At 41.4% G+C, this 17,015-nt stretch overlaps 1 protein-coding gene across 1 annotated transcript in view; it reads left to right on the forward strand.

Annotated features, from left to right (window-relative positions):
- Positions 1-17,015, forward strand: part of ANK3 (ankyrin 3, node of Ranvier (ankyrin G)) — a 210,343-nt gene that overhangs the window by 116,592 nt on the left and 76,736 nt on the right. The window contains exons 20-24 of the mRNA XM_009325841.1: positions 7,680-7,778; positions 7,868-7,966; positions 8,359-8,454; positions 11,518-11,590; positions 11,782-11,844. Coding sequence (XP_009324116.1) covers positions 7,680-7,778; positions 7,868-7,966; positions 8,359-8,454; positions 11,518-11,590; positions 11,782-11,844 — 430 coding nt within the window. The remainder of the gene's footprint in view (positions 1-7,679; positions 7,779-7,867; positions 7,967-8,358; positions 8,455-11,517; positions 11,591-11,781; positions 11,845-17,015) is intronic.

Below are 17,015 nucleotides of genomic sequence, written 5' to 3' on the forward strand. Positions count from 1 at the left end.
ACGTGGAGGTCGCCTGCCACTCACTACCACCTGTGATATAAGAAAAGTGCCAATGCAGTACCATGTATTTTGGCATGGAATAGTTTCTAGGTACACTGATGATCGTCTTGAGTTCCTAAGGAAAGAGCTGACAAGCTCTAAACTTCTACAATGAAGGAAAAGTGTTATGCTGCAAGAACTACCATATCTTGACCTCATGCAGCCTTCACCATATCTTCACCTTCTGTGTAGGTGAAGTTTAGATGATTGGCTTGTAAAATAGCAGCTCTGTAGTTACAAGCTCTCTTGTTTAGATGGATTAACTGTTCTATGGGAATAAAAGGTCTGTGCATGCTGTCCCTAAAACCAGGGGCACTGAGGAGCAAGATACAGCAACAGCTGAGTTGGCTTCAGAAGCACTGTTGCAATGTTTGCACAATACCATCCAGCATGTCCAGTTCAGATTCATTACTTTGGACATACAGTGGCAGAGATGTGGCCATCCATGCCTTAAAATTCAGTGAAGCCATACAGCTTAGAGTGGCGTTATATTGGGGATCTCTACTACCAGCAGCGTCACCACTGACCTGTTCTTTTCTGTCCATTTCACATCCATACGCTTTTGTTACCTCAATTATTGTGGTCTAGATGACTATTCAGTAGTCTTTTTTCTTTGTTTTTTGTTTAGATTCTCTTCTTATCATATTCCTCGTTTTCCCAGGTTAAGTAAGCATCGGTTATGTCACTCCAGCACAGTATCCGTCAACAGAGGGAGAACACTTAATAACTTAGCAGGTCATTCAACTTCTTGGGTAGGGACCAATGAGCTATCATCTTCCACCTCTGGTACATGTTCTTTAATCATCATTTATATATAACTTACCCTCCCTGTGAAAACATCTAGAGATTGCAGTTCTGACACATGGGAGTTCTTACTCCTGCCCAAGTTCTGAGGGCCACACACAATTGGGGTTTTTCAGGTGATTAGAGGAGAAGGTTGGGAAGAAACATATTTTGTATCTTGAAGCTATAGCAGGGAAGAAAAAAATCTAACACTACAGAAAATCTTTTGTGCAGGAGATTAGTCTGTATGATTAAGATCAGTTCTGGTGCTAAAACTTATGAGCATTTTCAAAATTGCTCTCAGACCTGAACCATTGCAACTGTCGTTCTTTCTTGGGGTGGTTTCCCTCCCAAGAAATTTTTTTCCTGAACTTTGTTGTAGAAAAAGGCATGAAAGGAAGAATAGCTGCTGGTTTTGAACTCCATTTATTGATGGCGTTATGGGATCATTCTGGTTCTGCTGCATCAATTAACTAAATAGCCTCTAATCCCAGAGCTGCGGGAGTCTGTCTTAGTCAACGCCGAAGAGTAAACAACACTGGTTTAGCGTGCCAGAACTAGTGCTTGTGAGGCCACAAGGCTGCTCCTGCCACTTGAAGGTGGGATTTTGTTATGTGGTTTTAAGCCTAGCCATGTTAGACTGAGCTCCAATTGATAAGCCACAGAAAACACCTTATCTTAATATGCAAGAAGCAAATAATAAAATGGTGGAAAAGTAGCAACACTAAAATGCGCTTCAGATGGTGAAGCTTCAGAGCTGCTTCAAAACCCTTCACATTTAGAAAGCTTGAAAAACTGAATTTAGTGTTCATAGAAGGCATGTTAGGGTCCCACTGCAAAGGCAGCAGTTTTTGTCCATTCTGACACTACGTTTTTGTGTCTGAATTTAGGTATATTAAAGAGTTTTTGATGCTGAAACTCTGTGTTCTGCAATATCATGCTTAACACAAGGAATGCTCATCTTACACATAATATTAGGAGTTAAATGTCAATCTGAAGCCGTGGCTGTGAGCAGATATTCCTTCTCGGTGGTCATGTTGAGTGTGTAAAAGCTATAGTGGTACATGTGACGTTACTTTTCTTGCAGGGCCTTTGTGCTGAGAGTTGGCATGAGTAGATACTGTTTCATGGCTCAGCAGGTCTCCACATGTCATTTTTCAACTGTTTATCCCATTGGATAGTGTTATTGTAGGCTACAGCATTAACGTGAAGGACTGGCAAAGGAAGACTGACAAGAGAAGAGCGCAGGTTCAGTCAAGGATGAAGAGCAGGATTTGGGGCTTTGATCTCAGTGCAGGTCATTTTAGTCAAACAGTTGCTACACTGCACTTGGTGTTGGGCCTATGCCAGGGGAATTGGTGGTCTCACAGTCCCTGGTTGATGACTGTCTGGAAAATAAAGCCATTATTAAACTGTCTTTTGTTCCTAGAACTGTAGTATTGGTAGGAGATAACGGTGACTGAGAGGTCGTGATGTTCTTTTGCAGGTTGAGTTGGGCCTTTTATTTCAGATTTATTCAGGGCGATTTATTCAAGTCTGCCTGCCTTGTTGTGAACAGAAGCCCTGTACCAGACTGAGTACTACGGTGGTTCATAACAGCAATCCAATTTTTCCATTGGAATATCTAATTTTCAGATGCAGAAAGAGATAGGAAGGAGGCAGGGAGGGTGGGAAGGGCTGTTGGAAAGAATTGCTTTCATACAGAACGAACACTCAAATACAGATATCTTCAGTATATCTTCATGGTACGTTCTCTCTCTCTCCTTGGCTCTTGATATGTGCTCAGTTGTTATCAAGACATTTGTGTGGAAATTTCCAGCCTAATAATGTACAATAATGAACCTTTACAAGGTACTGCAACATGTTAGGCCCTGATTCGGCAAAGCAGTGAAGTGTGGATGTACACATATGTTTGCCTGTTTCATTTGATCAAGGCTGGATGCCTTTGTGATCTTTGGATCTAGAGCATTTTCTAGCCTTTTCAACAAAAATACTGTAGCTCCATTGTCTGACATTTACAGCAGAAAAACAAAAACAGAGCAGCTTGAGAGTCAGCATGACTAGAAAGATGCAGTAATTCAAGCTGTTAAGATTTATGGTTCTTACCAGTGGAGGATATTAAAGTAATTAACTGACATGATATACAAGGCTTGTGATAATTTCCCTCAAAAAAATCGAAGGGCAAGAGAATAAAGGATGCTTTGTGTTTGTATGTTCCATTAGAATTGAAAAGCTCAGTATTTCTGATTTTGGGTTTTTTTAGCACTTATTCTTGTGGCTTTTGATAAGCCCTTCCCAGCTGCTAACTTCCATATTGCTGCTCATTCTTTAAAGCAGCTAGAAGCAGCATGGCAGCTGACCGCCAGAAGGTGATGCGCATTAGAGCTGTATTAAACAAAAGCCCTGATTTTCTTGGAAGCAACTTTTTAAATATTAGGATGCCTACTAAGTCCCTTGATTCTTTGCCGGTAAATATAACTCTGAACCTAAACTGCTGTGCAGAAGTGTGTATAATTGTGGGGCTGGGTTTGTTTGGTGTGGTTTTTGGTTTTTTTAATTATTAATAGCTTTTGAAGCAAGATATTTTAGCCTCCTGGACACATTTGTATAGCGAATGAAAGTAGCAAGCCTCAAGTAGCCATGAGAATTACTACTTTTATAGTTAATTTGGTTGTGTAATTGCAGAATCTGCCAGTTGGAGCATTTCAGAAAAGTTAACAGAATATCTGTTTTCCATGAGGATGTTGGGATATAAATATAAATGTTATACCTTCCTGAGCTAGAAACAGTTGAATGCAGGAATCTGTACTGTAGCTGAGAAACAAAGGATATCCTTTCCGGCTCTCAGGCGTTAAAAGGGCATTTTGCTAATTAGTTTTATTTTGACCAATGCCTTCACTACAAACATTGCTGACTATAAACATGAAAGATGTCCTCTGGTGGCTGATGAGGTCTAACATGCCCAGTGAGATGTGACCCACCGTGTCAGATCTCTGTCACTCTGCTGTCAGTGACTGTGTGCTGCATTAGGCACTGCCTCATCAGACACAACATGACGTGAGATGACCACAGGGTATGGCAAACTTAAAAGAAAACTCCCAGGCCCCTCCAGGGAGTTCAGACAAGAAGCTGGTATTTTGCCACCAGGCTAGCAGGTGCCCACATCTCTACCCAGGACATGCATGATGCCTGTAGCAGAGAAGCTGCCTTTCCATGCACGCATCTCCTGCTGCCATACCTGACCAGGCCAGCAGCACCAAGAGCTTCAGAGGGAGCCTCCTTGAGCTTCAGCTCTGGGACACCAAGAGCTGTAGCAGGGAGAATAGTGACCATGTCACATGGAAATGTCATGATTTCTATCATGCATTTGGAGGGGAAAGAGGAAAAGTTTTCACTTAGTCTCTGATTTAAACAGCAGGCCGGTCAGGAGTGACAAAGAGCATCAATAGTTACTCCTCTAGCCATTTATGAAGGTACCACACGTAAATCTTTGTATATACCATTTGTAGAAGGAAATTGATGTTGTACTGCAGTAAATATCAGGGGTTTGATAGCTCCTTCTTCAATATTCAGTGTTACAGGGTGGAGAGAGGAGCCTTTACAGATCACTTCAAAGGGAAAGTTGAAATCAGCTGGTCTTGGCTCTCTATTCTCCAGATTTTAATGTTTTAGGGTTATTAGCAGGGGGTTCCCAGCAGGTGGCCCTTAACTTTGGATTTCATCTCCTCAGTTGGTTTTATGATGTCTGATTTTTGTTGACCTTGCAGGTCATGTTAAGAGGCCTGTATTTTGAAGGAGGAGAAGAGAATTAAGTTCTTGTGTGAGGAGGTTTCACGGCTTTTTTTTTTTTTTTTTGAAACCGATGTTTTGATAGTTCGGCTATGTTTTAGTCTGAGTTCATCTTTGGACATGTAGGAGCAGGGGCTGAAGAAGTTGCATTTGAGGTACGTGGTTGTGAGTACACTCAGCATTTTGCTGAAGACTCAAGACTCTGGCCAGCTTAGAGAGCCCTGTCGGATTCAGACCCCGGGCACTGCTAGGAAGCTATTAGACCAGCCCTAAACTAACAGTAACTGTAAGATGAGGTCCCAGCGTTCAGTTCATAATGATTACATTTTAGCTAGTGCTCAGGCTCTTACCACCGTGTGCAACTGTTCTGTGGGAAAAGTTCCTTGTAGTCATTTGGCATCTGATCCAATGTTCATATAAGTCAACGGAAAGTTTTGTTCTGCTGATGCCAATGGAATTTTGATCTGGTGCTGTTTGTTGCAATGATTAACTTGTCCTGGTTGTCAAAGCTAGTAGTTTCTTTAGATGGTAAAGGGTATATAATTAACTGAAGAAAAAATACACACCCTAATTTAAAGTTACTGGCACAGCTACCATCTCCTAGCATGTGTTAATACAACTGAAATTAGGTAACCTTGTGTGAAGTAGTATCAGAGGCAAAGTGACATGAAGAAAATTGTGTGTCTAAACCCGTGGACACTTGAAACTTCCCTCTAGTGGAAATAGTTCACATTTGAGGTTTTCTCTTTCTTTCTTCTGAGCAGCTTTGACCTCGTGGTTTGAACATGTGGTGTAGTGCTGGCTTCTGAACCCCAGGGTGACCTTTGACTTGCCTCCTCAGTGCTTTTGACCAAGTTGTCTAACCTGGCCACACCTCACTGACATGGATGTACTGATGAAGGATGACAGGCTGCAGCTTTTAACTCCCTGTGTGCCTCTACTTCCTGAGCACCAGGCTTTTCTTCTCAAAGCAGGAAAGCAAAGGCATTTTTCCACCTTTAAACACTGATGAGAGCGGCAGGAGCATGGTCAATACAAGACCAGCCCATCTTTCAGTGTTTCTACCCACAAAGTTGGCTTTTGGATCTAGTTCCAGATCATTCAATCCCAAGTAGTGTATTTTCCTTCTGGCCATGTGGCTGCTTTGGACTCTACCAGCAGCCAAGACATGCACCGTGGCCATGTTTCCCCATATATATTATAACTGACCTTTCTGCCACTGGTATTAATGATCTCAGACAGCCTCACCTCTTATGCTTTTTCCAAAAGCAGAATTCTTGTAGATTGACAGCAGTGCACATTTGCAGTGTATTTTACCATGTGTTTAGTGTATTTGTGTTCCTCATATCAGATATGATTTTTACAGCCTAGCAGTTATTTTTCCATAAAAACTGGTAATGGAGCATGGGGCCAATACCACATTGGAAGTCCCACAGAGTAGCAAAAGGACATATTACACTGGCAGTGTAGTTTCATCCTGCTTTTATGGTGAAGCAAGATAGTGAAGCCCCATGTGAACACTGGCTAAGATGACCCTTCTGGCATCTCAGAGCCCGTCCAGCGGGCCCATGAAACCTGACCTGTAAAGGGGAAAGGAATCCCGATGACTCACCTCAAGAGAGGGGGAAGCCCATTAATCCGTCTCTATGAGCCAAGCAAAGCATCTGCTGGAAAGCCATCAAGCTATTAGTGTGAGTGTGGGCGAGGTTTGGGGAAAAGTGGCCTCTCTCTGTGCCACGGAGAAAAATAGCAAGTGTCCAGTTTAGAGGTAGCCATCTCCCAAACTGTCCTTTGCGTAGCTCTAGATTGATTATGTTTGTTAAGGAAGAAGAGATAGTGTTGTCTTGCAGGGAAGATAAGGCAGGAAAAGATAATTACTTCAAGAAAGATAATCTAATCATTTCTAATATGTTAAGCATCTCAAGTAAGTCCAACTTTTTCAAAACTGCTAACAGTGTTCTCATGGACTAAGCGATTAGAAAAAGAGCAGGAAGAGCAAGCTTTGGTCCTCTTTGTTTTGTGGCATTGTATGTTAAATGTTAACTGTTGATTAAAGTATTTATTAAAATTAACAAGTTTCAACATGCTGTTTGACTTTACTTAAAATATGTGAGGTTTAAAGTGAGCGAGTTCAGAGTCAACCTAGTGACTCCTGCTTTGCTACCAGGAGCGCTTTTTAAAAAACAGTAGTAGTTTTTAAAAATCTTGTCCGTTTTTTAAGTGATACTCTTCTTGTACTAACTGGTTTAGAAAAATTTCCAAAACGTATATACTTTACTATAAAAAGCCATTTAGTTGTCTTTAGAGCATTCGGTGGGGGAGTCCCAATGTTGACAAACATTTTTAGTCTGTCCACTAGTAATGAAAAATAAGTAATAGGAACAAAAAGGAGACATTCAACTTTCTCACCTTTGCAGTTCCCAAGAAAAAGCAGTTTCTTCCAGTTTGCATAACACAAGGCCAGACACATGAAAAATTAGACCTTTCTGTCTTAGAGCCTCAATTCACCAGCTGATGTTCCAGTTTCTGTAGGACTAGATTGTTCTGGCAGAGCTGGCAAATCAGTCGCATTGTTTTAGATTTACCTTCCGTGTGTTTCAGTCAGAATGGATGGGCTGCAGATTGCACCGTAGCTGAGGCAGCCCTCAGCACGCCTGGTTTTTAGAAAGTTGTTATTACTTACTTATTTACTTTTTTGTTTATTTTCACACTGTAGGAGCACCAAGCATGTGAACCTCACTGTGCAAGGCATTATACACACATTTATTTAAAAAGGTGGGCTTTGCCCCAGAGACCTGACAGTCTGACTATTGGAGAGGAAGGCAAATCTTTAATCAACATTGCATGTGGTGAAGATTACAGAAATACAAGGCATTCGGAGGGGTTCACAAAGGATGGGACTTGAATCGACATTTATGAGAAGTGTGTTTTTTTCCCGAGGTTGGAGGATTTTTTAACATAGGCCAAAGAAATAAAGCTTAACAGGATTTTTGCTGTTTCATGTCTGTTTTTTTTGTCAGGGGACGTGTGGGATAGTCACATTTACTAATTGCTTACGTTCATTCTAGATGGGATACACTCCTTTGCATGTTGGCTGCCACTACGGAAACATAAAAATTGTTAACTTCCTTCTGCAACATTCTGCAAAAGTTAATGCCAAAACGAAGGTGAGTTTTCCGCCTCTGCCTCACCCGTTCTGTGGAGGCGGCTTGTGCGCTGTGCCCACTGCAGCCTGTCCTTTTCCCTGTGCCTGCAGAACGGGTACACGCCGCTGCACCAGGCTGCGCAGCAGGGGCACACCCACATCATCAACGTCCTGCTCCAGCACGGCGCGGCGCCCAACGAGCTCACTGTGGTAATGGCAGGGGGGCTGCCGCTTTCCCCTCAGGCTCAGTTGTCCCACCCCGCGTAAAGCATTTGAGCAAGGGAAATGTGGAAAAAATGTGTGCGGTGGGAGAGGAAGAGAGCAGAGGAAGCCTATTCCCATCGCCCCCGCGTCCTTTATGCCATCATCTCTTCCAAAACTAGAACAGCTAACATCTGAAAATCTTCTCGTTTTCATCCCACTTCTGTGAAGAGTTAAAAACTTATGGTTATGTATCCTACTACCCAAAATCCATTTATTTCAGTCACCAACATGCAAACATTTATTTGACCTGTATTGTGCATTTTTCTACAGTTAATTAGCAGTTTCTACACTTAGCCTTGCTAACATTCAACTTTCGTTATAAATGTTTCAATTGCTAGAATGGAAACACTGCCCTCGCCATCGCTAAGCGACTTGGCTACATTTCAGTCGTTGACACATTGAAGGTGGTGACAGAAGAGACCATGACTACAATTGTAAGTACAGCTTAGTTCAGCAGTGAATGGAAGAATTTTTCCTAAGCCAGTGTTATTCAGCTTTGTTTAGTTACACGTCTACTGAGATTTCAGTTTAATTTCCACCTATTTCCTTTTAGCAGTATAAAGTGGATATTAAGTCAAATGCGAGCAATATATTTTTAAGGTAGTAGGCATTATTAGGTTGCATGCAGAAAGAGTACCAACCAAGCAGAAAATGGACAGTGTAAATGACTGGTCATAGCTGCCACATTGTTCTGCACATCTTGTTGTTCAGGGCACAAACCACACGAATATGGGCTGGTTTGCAGTTGAAAAGACATTACTTCTGTAAAGAGAAGCTGCTCTGCCTTTTGAGAGGGTTTGCCAAGGGACTGATGTATAATGGCTTGTATTTGGCCTAAGAGAACATACTCCAATCTAAAAAGTGGTTGGAATTTACTTAAAAGCACCTCATTGCCTAGTTTCTGGTGTCTTCTGAAAGATGGTGAAAGGCTGTCTTCTGCAAGCAGCTACAGTCAGCTCCTGCAACCCCAGATATCCATTTACTGACATATACATGAACTCCAACTTGTCTGTCTTGCTTCTCCGGAAGGCTTATTGCAGCGTTAGCCAGGAGAGATTAAAGGCACTAGCAATGGTCAAATATTACCTGCTATCAGAAAAATAGTGTTTCACAGAATCCAAAATATTTCTCAGAAAGGTCTTTTGTTCATTAATGTTTTGCCAAATTGCTCTATGAAGAAAACAGTTTGAGGTGAGGAGCCTCCATGCATCACCATAGTAGTAAAGCCAAAATTGGGTCTTAAGAACATAAATTCAGAGCATTGGCTCCAAATTTGCTTTTTCCTTTCCGCAACTTTTTTTCCTGATTAAAAAGAAAAAGAGAAGTATGTGCACATATGCGTTTTTAGGCATATCAGAGATGGAAAACAGTTACTGTGCGTTCCATGTTTTGTCATCACCCATTTGTGTGGTCTGTCAGTGCAAGCAGGTGGCTGCAATACAATGAGCATTTGGGATGACAGGCAGATTTTTAGCTCTGCTACTGCATGTGCCTTTTCTTCCTGTGACTCTCCCGGCTGTGGTCTATAATTCAGTAGCTTACAGAAAATCCACCACACAAAAGATAAATTTCAGAACAATAAAATATAAAGGAATATGCCAGAAAGTAATCATGGTTTTTTTTCTTACAGTTCCTCTCTAGGTTTTCTCAGGAACACATTTCTCCCTAGAAAGATTCCAAAATAGTTTTCCACAACCTGAAAAATTTGATGGAGAAGATTATATGGGGTAGCATAAACTTGAATGATTGCCTAGTATACAGCTAGGTAGCTGCAGGAAAAGTAAACCCACATTTTTACACTAAGAACTCCCAATATCACAAGGTACATTCTTAGCTTGTAGAACCAAGAAGCTGGGGGAGTTTGTGCTGCGTAAGATGACTGATCATTTATGTTCTGTAGATGAAGAAGAGTAGAGAGATGGTGGGTCAGGCTGTGAATTTTGCTGGAAGAAATGTTAGATGCTGAAAGGCCTTACGCTACCCCAAATACCTACTCTCAAGAGAAGCCCAGAAATAATTTCCATTAAAATCGGAATATGCTGCTTATCAGTCACAAGTGTGTAACTGTCAGACTTCGGAAGTCTAGACATGAAATTTGACTTACAACTGAGGGTCTTAAAAACTCAGTTTGACTGCTGAGACTTATTTTTTGAGGCTTGTGGCTAAACAACTCCCAAAGGTACATTTAATGAAACCAGGGATGAACATAGCTAATTTTACTACAATTTATACTCAAACACCAATAAAAAAATCCAGTAGTGCCTAAAAAAAAAACCAGCAATGTGTTAAAAAGCTTTGCAAGTAATTCCCACAAAATGAAATAAGTGTGAGGCTTTTCAGAAGTTTTGTGATGTTTGAGCATGCAGGAGCTCTCCTGCCTATATCAAGTCATGGCAGTAGCCCAAGAAACATGAACTGCCAAATGAGTATTCATGAGGCCAGAGAAAAACTGAAATATTTTAAAATAAATTAAAATGGAAAAGCTATTTTGTCCTCCTGAACTTGTTAATGATTTCTTATTTGTATATGAAGGGTGGGAAGTACTGGTGGTTAAAAATAATATAATACAAAAACCCCATAAAGATGGGAGTGGTTTTTGGTGTGGGGTTTGTTTTTCGGTGGGTGGGTTGGTTGGTTGGTTTGTTTGTTTTAATTCCACTGCACTCCTTGAATCGTAACTCCGCAGGGTTTCCTGCGTGACCTAAAACTTTGCCAGTGCTTGTTGTGCTCTACCCCAGCCGGAGAGTAAAACGTGCATGTGTGTGTCATTTGCGGCATACACAGGTATTCTAGGAACAGGTTTCAGGCATTCATAACATTTTTTTCTGCTTCTAATTTTTCTTTTTATATTGGTCTTTGAGTCTGAATCAATACACCTATGATAAAAATCAGGATGAAAATCAACCAACCACTTCTGAGTGTCTTTCATGCACAAATTCCTTAAGGGCTATCATTTAGCGTGCATGTGGTTACAGTTCTCGTTTGTGGGAAAAACACACAATTTGAGCTGAGACATCTCTGAAAAAATTCACATAGATTAAGCCTGCTCCCAAATGGCAGCATTTTTTTAATGACAAAGGAGAAATACTTCCCTCAGAAAGTTTAAATACAGATGACATATTCCTGCTCAAAATTTAGATGACTATTTAAAGAGTTATTAAAACCCTTGATGTGAAACTTTTCAGTGTGCTTGTTTCTTCTTTTGATATCATCATCTTTTAGGCTTTCAGCTCATGCTTTTATCTGCTGTGAAAATTTGAATATAGTTTAAAACACAAGTATAATATTGCCTATTTCTGTATTATTTCATATATTCTTTTTTAATGTATAGTTCAATGCATCTATAAAAAGGAAAGTGAATAAGAAGCTAAAAAACCTAAATCTTGTTTGCTAACTGCAGATAAAAATATGTCCTACCTTGCATTTAATTTTTAAAATAACTGTAATTGGAAGAAAAATGATGCCTGCACTCTGAAATGATTTTTTTTCTTTGACAGACTGTTACAGAAAAGCACAAAATGAATGTACCCGAAACCATGAATGAAGTTCTTGATATGTCTGATGATGAAGGTATTAAAAAATAAAAAACCCCTCTTGCTTATTTTTTGTTGTAAGAAATGTTTGTTTAAAAAAACCCCAAGCAAACAGTGTTAGTTGGATATGGTCTTTGCACATTTGTTATTGTTTTACATTGATTGTTTTGTTGACACATTGATAGTCTATGCTTTTATGTAATTATTTTGTTTATTTAAATCATGCAGTTCGTAAAGCCAATGCCCCTGAAATACTCAGTGATGCTGAATATTTGTCAGATGTTGAAGAAGGTATTTGTGCATTTTTGTATTGCAGTGATATTTAACGTAAGCCTCTTCCTTTTATTTCGTCTGTCTGAAAATTAATCCTTTCAGATAATTTTCTTATTATCCCACTAACAATAATTTCTGCTTTACAATTAAGAACGCTTTCAAAAATTCTTTGTGCTATTGCTGATAATCCTCTAATTTTTTCTGAATCTCTTACTCCCAATTTTTTAATCAAATTACCTCCAGTTGCCTGGAATAGTCCTTTTGCTGCTGCTTCTATAAAGTGGAGAATTGTAACCGAAAAATTAAATATCGGACAAAAAGGTCAAATATCAAAACACTTTGGAAGAAATAACTGATAGTGAAAGCGAGCGGCAGAAGAAATGAATTTTTTGTTGTTGTTGTTTTAAATTCTCACGTGGGTTAAGCTCTGAAATGGTTGATTTACATTGATAGTGGACTCTTAGCCTGGAAAGAAGTATTTTCAGGGTGGGGTGTTTTTTTTTTTTTTTGTTTGTTTGTTTTTTAACATATAATATTTTGGTCATGATATTCAGTGAAACCACATCAGACTACTTTTGTCCTGAATAAAGAGGATGCTGCGTTGGACTCAGCATGTTGGTGTTTGTTAGTATTAAGGAAGTACTTTGTAGCTGAGATTTCATCTGTATCATCCTGCAAAGTGATGTGAAATCTGTGAGAGTGGCAATAAAGCCCTCTGTTTTCAGTGCCTCTAATAAGTCTCCTGAGCTATTTGTGCTAGCAGCCTGCCCATCCCAGCTCACTCCTTGGTGCTGGCCAGGCTTGACATGGCTTCAGTGGTCCCCAAGAATTTAAAACTCCTTTGGCAACCGCTTTCCTCCCCTATACCAGCATCCCCAGTTAGGTCAGACCTCTCCTGGTTTGGATGTGCAGGAGTCTGTGCGAGTTTCACCAGGAACTGCAGGTTTCCAGAGGCCACGGCGGGATTAGGTTCCCAGTTGACATTCAGAAACAGGAAGGTCTTGAGCTGATGAAGAGGAGGACAGTATCCTGAAGGCTTTTATGTGTGTCCCAATTCACTTGCATTAGAGCTGCAGTTTTTTCATCTCTAGTAGGAAAACAAGTGACTGGGTACCATTTTCTTGTGCTTCTTTAGTTAATCTCTCTTTTTTCCTCCCTAGTGATATATTTGCTTTTAATTTTTATACCATTTAAGCAGTAAGGTGTAAAAGCTATTTAGCTAAGTTCTTTGTCTGCAGCTTTTGTTTAATTCATGCATGGAGGCTTTTGGTTTGTTTTCAGTTTGTCGTTGTGTTCCCATTGCTGCAATGGATAGTGTTCTTACCCTACACCCGTGTTTTACAAATAGCTCTCTTAGGCTATTGTACTGCTTAAAATACTGTATTGTTTTAACTGACTGGAACACTGATGTGTAATAGTTAATAGAGCAAGTAACTATTGCCGTATCCCACTGCACAGCATGCAGCGAGGTACAGATGAGAAACACTCCTGTATGGAATCTGAATATTAGAACCAAAGATGTAAAATGTGTCTTTTAATATACGGGATCAGTTGTTAAGGCCAAACGCAAAGCCTGCAGGGATGTGTGACATCTGTGGAAGGTTTTTATAGTCACTAACTCTCAATTCAACAAAAAACAAACCAAACCAAAATTTAAGAATGCAGGTAATACGATCGATTCCTTGCCTGGAGACTAGTCTGCACCCATGTTGTTACTAGGGGAGCTAAGAGACTGGTTTATATATAACAGGGTCATTTTCAAACCTAACACTGGAAGGGAGCTCTCAAATCAAACAATAGGTATTTAATTAATCTGTGCTGAAGCATTCCAGTGTGCAAGGCATGTGATGAATTACAGGCTTTGAGGTAATAACCACTGGCCTGTCTCTCTTTCCTGACTTGCACATCTGTAAAGACAATATACCGATGCCCATACCCACAACTGCTCAAAGTTGATAGGGTATTTACATACAATGCGTCCACTTACGCCAGTAGAAATAAGTATGTTCAAGATGGTAATGCACTCTGACTAATCTCATAGCCAGGGAGCTGATTTCCAAGTGAGAGAAGGGCACAAAATCCAAGCTCTCCCTCACTTGGCTAACGTTCATGTCATAAGCCAAAACTCTTCAGTGAGAGAAACTTGTTTAAAGATTTCTCAATGTGCCACAGTCCTCAAGGTTTCTCTCATAAGAGAAATTGAAGGCTTGGAAAGTAGAGTCTCAGAGCTCAGAGGCAAATGTCAGGAAACTGTTTCCTTGTGTTTATGTCTTGCTGTGCCCGCTAAATAAGTATTTACATGGAAATTGTGTAATTTCTCTTCACTGCCGAGGACAGTTTGGTTTGGAGTCAGACTGGTTGAGAGGAGAGACATTTTCTTCCTTTTCCTAGGCTACTCTGGCAATTCTGCCCAAATTGAGGTTAAGTGCTGGGAAACTGCTACACTGCAAAAAAGAAATGGTGTTTTTTTTGAAAGATGCTAACATGATTTTGTGGGAAAAAAATGAAGGCTCATCTTCGTACGTAGCAGAAAGTTTGTAGAATAATATAGAGCAATTCTGATGCACACTGAACATGTGCTCTGCTTTTATTTTTAAAGAGATTGCAAATCTTATAAATGTGAAACCTGAGACTGCAAGAAGTGGGTCTTTCCTCTTACCGTCTCCAGATGTGAGCTCACACCCCACACCCTATGCAGCTGCTGGGAGCCCCAGCATTGCGCCCCGTGGCCACGGGGCTGGTGGGGAGCCAGGAATCAGCCATGCTAGAGCACAACCCGAGCCGTCTGTGGGAGGCCAGGAGGGGGAACCCCCTCGCACGTTCAGCCTCGGAGCATCCCTCTGGGCGGGTGCAAGAGCTTTAATCTGGTGGAGGAAGCTGAAGCCCTGCTTCGACTGCCACAACCCAGCAATGAGTTCTCTCACAACAGCCCCTCCCAAAACCTGCCACTGCTGTCCCAGAGGCGAAGGGACAGCAAGCATTGGAAGCTGATACAAAGAAGGGTGAGACTATGTGAGCAGCGAAGGGAAAAAAGTCCAAACCAAAAAACAGTTCAGGTATTGAGAATTTAGACAGTCGTTGTCAAGAAACACTTATTGTTGAACTTTTAATTTTATTTTGAATTTGGTCTTCAGTAGATACAAAACTTTTGAGTGCAAATAAGGACACTGTTTTAAACCCATTTAATGGAGATTCCTCTCAGTTGGACTAAGTATCATGCTAATCAATCCCTGGCAGATTAGACAGGTGTCCTACCAGGACATGAGTGCACACTGCCTGATCCCCGAGCAGGTGCTGAGGTACAGCAGTTTAAGTGCATTTAAGACAGGTCAGGGCATTCCCTTGCATGAAAGTCTGTTATTGCTCATTTTAGGAGGGGTTGATTTATTATATTTTTATGCTCAGAGTTTTCTGAGTTTCTTTGTCTCCATAAAATTTTACAAATTCATAAAAGTTTCAGCGGTTTGGTATTGGCTTTTCTCCATACTTGTGTGAAACCAAAACCTTGACTACAACTAGAAGCATCCTGCTCTTCCCTGTGGCTGCACCTCTTCTGCCATCAGGCAGTTCTGGACAGGCTGTGACGAGGGAGTGGTGAAAGCTTCGGGGATCTTTGGCAAAGCCAATGACAAATGTCCATTTGGATCCCAGGCTATGATTAAATTTTGTTTGGGACTTTTCCCAAGCCATATGATGCCTTCTTTCCTGCTGCCAGAGAGCCTGTATTTCTCACTGGCCTCTAAAAAGAGCACCTACCCTGCGCTCCTGCAATTCCCAGCTGTAGGAGACATGCTGAGGGACCAGAAAAATGGGGAAAACGTGGGAAAAGGTGACAAAGGTGGTGAGACGTATGGAAAAGCTTCTCAGGGAGAGAAGAGTGAAGAGAGTAGGACTGTCTATCCCAGAAAAGAAAGCTGAATGAGGGACAGGCCGGAACACATACAATAGCGGGTGGCAAAGTGACCAGTAATGCTTGCTGCCTCTCCAGAAGTCCAAGAATAGGGGACATCAGTGAAACCAGCAAGAAATATATTCAGCTTAAAAGGGCTGCTCTTCCTTCAACAGGTAGTTGAATCGTGTGACTCCTTGCACACATCCTTGGTGTGGGGAATGCAAAAAGTTTACACGAGTTCAAAGTGTAATTGGAAGAATTTAAAAAGGGGGGGGGGGGGACACCGACCTGTTCATGGCTATACAAACCTCTTGTGGCTTTAGAAAATGTGTGCTCAAATCACCGCCAGCTAGAAGAATGTCCCGGAGGACTTCCACTGTTTCATGTTCTTATAGTCTTTTGTGCAGTGTGGCTGCTGTCAGAGACAGGGTATACTAGAACTGATGGGCCTTTGCTTTGACCTACTGCCACTATTCTTTCCTGGGTTTTGAATGGTTTCCCATACTTGTGATGGATATGTTTGCCCACTGTTAACATCATCTTTCTTCAACACGTAACATATTATGACGGGAAGGATGGCAATTGCAGCAAAGCAATGCAGTATTCCCTCTTCCGTGTTTTTTCATCGGTGCCACACTTTTTAGGGCATTTCTCTCATTTATGTTCAGAGATGAATTTTGTCTTCACTTTTGCATGGGACCTCTCTCTGCAGGAATACAGGGTGCTGTGAGCAAACACTGTGCTCGTTACCTGAAACGCAGAGGATTAGGCTGTGGCACCTAATTAAACAGTGGGATTGCTGAAACGTGCACCACCCATTTTGGTCCAGCCTCCCACGATCACAAAGCAATGTCTGGAATTCTTTGAAATTACCACTCCTAGATGCAGCTTTTCCTTTGATGAGAGCATTTCATCAGAGTAATCCTGCTCTGGCTGGATTAGCTGCAGAGCAGGATAACATCTAATGTATTTTGCAGCTCAACTGGAATAGTGTTTTATCATTCTCCACCGTGCCTTTGACAAATGATGCTCCTAAAGAAAATGCCTCGTCTGCTCCTTACGGTGGCGCAGCGCTTGTCTTCAGGTGTTGTAAGGGCAGAAGTTTCCAAGTTTACCGGCCCAGTTAGTAGTTGCTCAAAGTTGCCCGTATCTCCCACCCTCTCCGGGCCGCTTCGTCACCTCCCAGGCTGCAGCCCATTTTTCTCAAGCTCCTGCATTTTCTCTCTGGCCACAAGCACCCCACGCTGGAGGGCGGAGGGGGAGTGGGGGCAGCGCCCGGACCCCGCCGTTGGCACCC

Source organism: Pygoscelis adeliae, unplaced genomic scaffold (genome assembly GCF_000699105.1).
Source record: "Pygoscelis adeliae isolate BGI_AS28 unplaced genomic scaffold, ASM69910v1 Scaffold4, whole genome shotgun sequence".
Lineage (NCBI taxonomy): Eukaryota > Metazoa > Chordata > Aves > Sphenisciformes > Spheniscidae > Pygoscelis > Pygoscelis adeliae.